At 44.7% G+C, this 7,930-nt stretch overlaps 1 protein-coding gene across 1 annotated transcript in view; it reads left to right on the top strand.

Annotated features, from left to right (window-relative positions):
- The first annotated feature begins 1,752 nt into the window (after window positions 1-1,752).
- The window catches only part of LOC144952017 (upstream stimulatory factor 2-like), a 54,958-nt gene continuing 48,780 nt past the window's right edge, over window positions 1,753-7,930 (top strand). Inside the window, exon 1 of the mRNA XM_078882407.1 lies at window positions 1,753-1,895. Coding sequence (XP_078738533.1) covers window positions 1,813-1,895 — 83 coding nt within the window. The 5' untranslated portion in view covers window positions 1,753-1,812. The remainder of the gene's footprint in view (window positions 1,896-7,930) is intronic.

Raw genomic sequence — 7,930 nt, forward strand, 5'->3', positions numbered from 1 at the left:
AGACACACAACATAGACACACAGACAGACACACAGACAGACACACAAGCAGAGATATACAACACAGAGATACACACATAGACACACACAGACAGACACACAAGCAGAGATAGACAACACAGAGACACACAGAGAGAGACACACAACATCGACACACAAAGAGTAATTCCTGCAGTCACGAAAGCTTCAAATCAAGTTTCATATTAAAGGTTTTTTGTTGTTGTGTTTTTTACTTGTTGAAATACTTATTTCCCTCAATAAAATGCAAATCAATTTATAACATTTTTGCCATTCGTTTTTCTGGATTTTGTTGTTGTTATTCTGTCTCTCGCTGTTCAAATAAACCTACCATTAAAATTATAAACTGATCATTTCTTTGTCAGTGGGCAAACGTACAAAATCAGCAGGGGATCAAATACTTTCTTCCCTCACTGTATATACTGGTTAAGAAGGGGTTGGGGGGGGGGGAGCCGGTATGGATCTCGTGTCTCTTAAAGACAGCGTCTGAATGAGACGCTGTCTTTCCGACAGACCTGTTCTCATCCTTGCATCTGAATGAGACTCTGTCTTTCCGACAGACCTGTTCTTCACCTGAGGACGGCTGCTTGCGTTGTGGCCGAAACGTCGTGAGAAATATTTATTATATTTTATTCTTTATTATTTTATTATTTACATTCTACGTGACTTTACCGAAATAACCAAGAAGATGAATCCCTGCAGTCACGAAAGCTTTAAATTGAAAAGCATATGGATCTTGATGATTGTTTTGTTTACCCTTCCATCTGGCAACAAAACTGACACCTTTTTTTACAAGGAGTCATGTTTACATAGACCACAATACAACCAGCATCATCAGGCAGGCAAGCCAGAGGTTTTTTTTTAATGAGGGGAGGGGATGGTCAGGGTGGGGGAGGGGCTTAATACCGGGGGGTGGGGGAGGGGCTAACTGAGTAGGCGGGGCCAGTGAGACCCAATGGGTGGTGGAGAGGGAGGGGTCTAAGGAGGGAGGCGGAGATCTCGCGAGAACGAGCGTTGAGGGGGGGAGGGGTCTAAGGAGGGAGGCGGAGATCTCGCGAGAACGTGCGTTGGAGGGGTAGGGGTCTATGGAGAGAGAGGCGGAGATCTCGCGAGAGCGAGCATTTGGGGGGGAGGGGTCGGATCTGTCTGTGTGGGTGGGCGAGGTAAAAATGTGGGCGGAGCTAAATGAGGAGGCGTGGCCAGTAACACCCAATGGGTGGGGAGGGGGTGGGGCTTAGCAAGCGAGCGGAGATCTCGCGAGAGCCGGTGGGGGGAGGGGTGGGATCTGCGTGGGGGGGTGATTCTGATTCCGAATAGGGGGCGGGGTGAGATAAAAATTTGGGCGGGGCTAAATGAGGAGGCGTGGCCAGTGACACCCAATGGGTGTGGAGGGGGTGGGGCTTAGCAAGCGAGCGGAAATATCGCGAAAGCAGGTTCGCGGGAGGGGTGAGATCTGCGTGGGGGGTGGAGATCTCGCGAGAACGAGCGTTGGAGGGGGGAGGGTTCTAAGGGGGGAGGCGGAGATCTCGCGAGAGCGGGTGGGGGGAGGGGTGAAATCTGCGTGGGGGGTGGAGATCTCGCGAAAACGAGCGTTGGAGGGGGGAGGGGTTTAAGGAGGGAGGCGGAGATCTCGCGAGAGCGGGTGGGGGGAGGGGTGAGATATGCGTGGGGGGTGGAGATCTCGCGAGAACGAGCGTTGGATGGGGGAGGGGTCTAAGTGGGGAGGCGGAGATCTCGCGAGAGCAGGTGGGGGGTGGGGGGAGAGTGGTGGATCGTAGCCCCCCCCGCGTCTCACATGACCCCCGTGTTTGGTCCCGTGACCGCGGGTCCTATACCCGGCAAGCACATGGACATGCTGGGGCAGAGTCTCGCAGGCAGGTGAGTCGTCTGGGTGTCTTTACACCACTACCTTTACCCTTTACTTTCACGCACCATCTTCATCCTCATCTCTCCCCCTATCATCATCATCATTGTCTTTGCTCCCACCTCTCGCTTCTTCTTCTTCTGCTGGCAATAGCAGCGGCAGTAGTAGCAGGCCTATTGTAATCGTACTGATCGTGAATGTAACGCGATGTGGACCCGGGGCCTGCTACCACCACCATCATCACCACCCCGGGGCTCATGCGCTGTGGCCTATAGGGCCTCGGGGTGGATCGATCCTGAACCGTCGGATTTTGAATTTTTAAAAAAGCGTGGGGGTGGGGGTGTAGTTGTTGTTGTTGCTGCTTCTTGACGTGTCTGCATTTCATTTTGCGGATCTTTTAAAACAAATTAGTGGGTTATTATTGCTTGCTTACGATCGCCGTCCGGTGTGGCCTAGAAGGTTGGCTGCTCGCGATGTTGTTAGAGATGGATTGTGAGTGTCAATGCGGCTACTTGCCTTAACAACACAACAGCACAACAACAACAATAAACAAACAACAACGAGTGCAAGATAGAGCAGCCTTACAGATCCACTGTACACCTTAGCCTAAGCTGTTCACGATGTTGTACTTAGGCTGAGTAACCTCGCCAACAGAGGTGGAGTGTGAGTGTTAATACGGCTACTCACCTTGACAACAACACAACAACACAACAACAACAAACAACAACACAACAACAACATAAGTGAGAGACACGAGAAATCTTTCACAACCACAGAGTTAAGTGCTGAGCTTAAGTGCCTCGGGTGAAATGTGTCAATACGGCTCTTCATCTTTAAACAACAACAACCAACACAACAACAACAACATAACAACAACCTTACAGAACCCCGTAGTTACACCTCGACTGTAGGCTCCACGTGTTACTGTGTGGCGATTATAGTTTGTGAGAGAGTATGTCGTGATTAGTGATGATGATGGTGGTGGTGCTTGTGTTTTTAGCCTGGCCTCAAGGTGCACGTAGCCTGGCACAAGCCACTTAGTAGCGAATTATTGTTGTTAGTCGCCTTGGCGAGGAGATGTTGTACACGCTGTTGTGTTTTACAAGTTGTTAGGGGGGATGTTACTTAGTTGGGATTTAAAGAAGTGAGGCAAAAGTAGCAGTGGATTTGACCGAGGTTGTTGAAGTTTTTATTAAAATTACGCAACCAACGTGGTTTTGATTGCTTTGTTATACTTGGACTTCACGTTTAACGGCGTGTTATTAACGCACGAAGGCAATTATTACATGAATGCGATGTGAAATGTCTATTTGTGTGTGTTTTTAATGTTCGCTTGGTTTTTGTAATCGCTTTAAACAGCGTTTGGTTGATTTGCGTTTTAAAATTCAATTACTGGACGTTAATTTACTGTTTTCTTTTGGCAGCGACGTTTATACTCCTGGAAACTTGCTACGAGTGTTTGGTGTGGACACCCTGAATTGTTGCGCAACGTTGCGTGTGTTTATAATGTTAACATTAAACAAATAAACGGCGTCTGAGATATTGATATTTAATGCGCTTAAGACAAGCTGACTTCGACTTTAGCGCCACTTGAGCTGTTATCACTTTAACCAACCAACACTACAATTATGATGATTATTGCGTTAAAGAAAATAAAATATACACAACGTAGGCATCCCGAGTGTTTAAATGTAAAAATGTTGACTTTGAAACAAAATAAAAAATAATAGCCGTCGGGTCTACGAAGCCCGGTGTCAAAACCGTGACGGAATTCGACTCGATAACAAAGCTTTTTTTAAGTTCTTATTTACTTTTGCATTCAATCGCTCAACGTATCGCGCGAAAGTTTAACGTGTTCTGGGCGCAATTTGTATTTAGCTCGTCGCAAAGGTCGATTTGGTGTTCATGAGGCGAGGCGGACATCGCGAAGCCTGCACTAGGCCTCGCAAAGCCTGCTGCACTAGGCCTCGTGAAGCCTGCCGCGCTAGGCCTCGCAAAGCCTTCTCTGCACTAGCCCTAGCGAAGCCTGCACTAGGCCTCGCGAAGCCTGCACTAGGCCTAGCGAGGCCTGCCGCATTAGGCCTCGCGAAGCCGGCCGCATTAGGCCTAGCAAAGCCTGCCCCACTAGGCCTAGCGAGGCCTGCCGCACTAGGCCTCGCGAAGCCTACTGCACTAGGCCTCCCGCCGTGCTTTTTGTGCACAAATAAGGCGATTAAATGTCTCTCGTCTCGGTGCACGGCGAGTGTAGTGGCGCGTCTCTTTTCTTTTGTTCGTTTTAAAACAAAACGTGCTGCGTTTGAGTAAAGTAAAGTTGAAGCGAAGTTTAAAAAGTTTCGCCGTGAGGCGATTGGATATGCGGCTGCTTTGGGCTCGGTGGTGGTGGTGGTGGGGGGGGGGGTGCGCGGTGTGGTTTTGAGTTCGGATAAAATGTTACGCAAATCGTTATCTTTTATCAAATTTTCCTTCTCCCCGTCTGAATAACAACGTGAACCTAACTACGTTACGTGCATACCCCGTCGGACCCGTACGGTATATACTCCGTATTCTTCTTGTACAGGGAAATTTAGTTTTCGGGTCCGTTCGCCGGACATCTGTTTCAATACGGGGAACGCATTAATTGATAATAATTTATAATTAAAACACCAAACTGCAACCTATTATCATATTTTGCTACTGGCAAAGGAGGTCCCCATGATGCAGATGCTCTACCCCGAGCTCTCATTACTCTGATAGTGGAATTGATTTTTTGCTGTAAGCCTTTTGGTGTCCTCTGGTATAACACCGTTTTGAGAAGAGGCTCAAAAGAAAGCTGTCTCTGGTGTGGACCAATCAATTTCAGAGACAACGCATCGATTACACTGGTCAACAACAAAAACACATGTATCTTCTTGGTTCTTTCGGTAAAGTCACGTAGAAGGGAAGTAATAAAATAATAAAAATGAAACATAAAATAATTCTCACGACGTTTCGGCCACAACTCTGTCTACTTGACGGACCTGTTCTCCACCTGAGGACGGCTGCTTGCGTTGTGGCCGAAACGTCGTGAGAATTATTTTATTATGTTTTATTTTTATTATTTTATTACTTCCCTTCTACGTGATGACTTTACCGAAAGAACCAAGAAGTTGTTGAGGACGGCTGCTTGCGTTGAGGACGAAACGTCGTGAGAATTATTTTATTATGTTTTATTTTTATTATTTTATTACTTCCCTTCTACGTGACTTTACCGAAAGAACCAAGAAGATGAATCTCTGCAGTCACGAAAGCTTTAAATCGAAAAAAAAAACACATGTAGTGTAGCGGGTAGTGTAGTGTATAGTGTCGTATAGTATCGTGGAGTGTGTATTGTAGTATATAGTGTAGTATAGGGTAGTGTATAGTGTTAATTGGTTTTTTACCCTTTTATCTGGCAACAAAACTGACACCTTTTTTTACAAGGAGTCATGTTTGCATTGACCACAATACTTGCAGTCATAATGTAAACTAAACACAACTCTGATAAATCACAGGTCAACAACAACAAAAACAATTCTGGCCTGGACTTTTGCAGCTGTTTTAGACTAATTTCAGGGTGCCGATTCCAAATCTGATCTCAGATTTGCTCTGTTACATCTCATTTTTATGCTATCGGCATACCCCATTTTCATTGATTTTACCCGAAATTAACTCTGCCACTTATGATTGCAAGTTGTTGCGAGTCAGTGACTGCTTTAGTGTTAAAATATGGTGCTGTATTTTCAGGATAGTGTGTTTATAATATCATTTTATGTAGATATCCACATTCATTTAATATTTTTCTTCTGCAGTTTTTATTGAAAATGCAATATTTTATAGACAAAAACTGATGCCAGATTTGGAATCAGCACCCAAAATTACCTTAAAACCGTTGGAATACCTTATTCCAGAAAAAGTGTGTTGACCAATGTTATCAGTGTTTTTTTGTTTGCATTCTGACCACAAGCATTTTGGTTAATGCAGACACGATTCCTCGTAAAAAGGTTTCAGTTTTGGTGTTTTAACATCTCAACACAGCTGTTTTGTTGCCAGAAAAAAGGGGGAAAAACCTATTATCATATTTTGGGGACTGGCAAAGGAGGTTCCATGAAACACATTAATTGTCTATTTGTGTGTTTCTCCCTTGTGATGGGACTTTGTAGGATGAACGTTGAAATTTATAACGACACGGGGTTACCAATGAGGTCTGAATTGGTCTATAATAAGTTAGCGCAATTGATGCGGGTTTGACCGATATGTAGTGGTGAGTGTACTAGTGGTGAGTGTAGTGGTGGTGAGTGTACTTGTGGTGAGTGTGGTGAGTGTAGTAGTGGTGAGTGTGGTGAGTGTAGTGGTGAGTGTAGTGGTGGTGAGTGTTGTAGTAGTGGTGAGTGTAGTGGTGGTGAGTGTTGTAGTGGTGGTGAGTGTACTAGTGGTGAGTGTAGTGGTGAGTGTACTGGTGGTGAGTGTACTGGTGGTGAGTGTACTGGTGGTGAGTGTAGTGGTGAGTGTAGTGGTGAGTGTGGTGGTGAGTGTAGTGGTGAGTGTACTAGTGGTGAGTGTAGTGGTGGTGAGTGTTGTACTGGTGGTGAGTGTAGTGGTGGTGAGTGTTGTACTGGTGGTGAGTGTAGTGGTGGTGAGTGTAGTGGTGGTGAGTGTTGTACTAGTGGTGAGTGTAGTGGTGAGTGTACTAGTGGTGAGTGTACAAGTGGTGAGTGTACAAGTGGTGAGTGTACAAGTGGTGAGTGTACTAGTGGTGATTGTCTATTTGTTTGTGTTTCTCTCCCTTGTGATGGGACTTTATAGGATGGACGTTGAGATTCATAAGGGGGCACGGGGTGACCACTAAGGTCTGAATTGATTTGTAATAAGGTAGGGCACTGATAAGGAGTTGACAGGTATGATTCTATTCTTTGGTTCTTTCGGTTAAGTCACGTCTAAAGATAAAATAATAAATTAAATAATAGCATATTACGACGTTTCGATTGCAACACAAGCAATCATCACCAGGCATAAAAGAAATAGCAACAAAAATGTAACTAGAAAACTATAGACAGACACACAAGCAGACAGGCATCACAAGGACACACAGAGAGAGATGTCTGTCTGCTTGTATGTCTGTCTATAGTTTTCTAGTTAGATTTTTGTTGCTATTTCTTTTATGCCTGATGATGATTGCTTGTGTTGCAATCGAAACGTCGTAGTATGCTATTATTTAATTTATTATTTTATCTTTAGACGTGACTTTACCGAAAGAACCAAAGAATAATTCCTGCAGTCACGAAAGCTCCAAAATTAAGGTATGATTATAGACCAGGGGTGGGGAACCTTTTATCTGCCAAGGGCCATTTGGATATTTACAACATCATTCGCGGGCCGTACAAAATTATCAACTTGGAAATTAGCCCGTTATTTTTGGTCAAACATTTAATCAACTCGCCCCTAATGCGCTGGCTGGAACTGCTTCTCTCTGGCGAGGCGTGTGATGATGTTAGCTGGTGTTGATGATGATGTTAGCTGCTACAGTGAACCCTCGTTTATCGCGGTTAATGGGGACCGGAACTCCTCGCGATAGGTGAAAATCCGCCAAGTAGGATTATTGGCCCCCCCTAGGAATTTCCATATATGTGTGTGTGTGGGTACCAGAATGTTTAAAATATGTATATTTATACTTTATATATATTTTTTTACTTAAATCTATTTAATTATGAAACCTTAATATTATACATTCACTCTCTCTCTCTCTCATACGGTGCGTATCATGGTGTTCTACGCTCACCAATGACAGTAGTATCTTGAGACTTGACTCCAGTAACGACGATGACGATGACAATGACGACGATGACAGACCTGTGTAGTTCGATGAATGTGATGATGAATGTGATGATGAATGTGATGATGAATGTGATGATGAATGTGATGATGAATGTGATGATGAATGTGATGATGAATGTGATGATGAATAATGATGATGAATGATGATGATGATGGTGTTACTGCACAGGTATAATGAGGCCTTTAAATCAGTTCGAAAAATCCGCGATGCACTGAGGCC

Source organism: Lampetra fluviatilis, chromosome 65 (genome assembly GCF_964198595.1).
Source record: "Lampetra fluviatilis chromosome 65, kcLamFluv1.1, whole genome shotgun sequence".
Classification (NCBI taxonomy): domain Eukaryota; kingdom Metazoa; phylum Chordata; class Hyperoartia; order Petromyzontiformes; family Petromyzontidae; genus Lampetra; species Lampetra fluviatilis.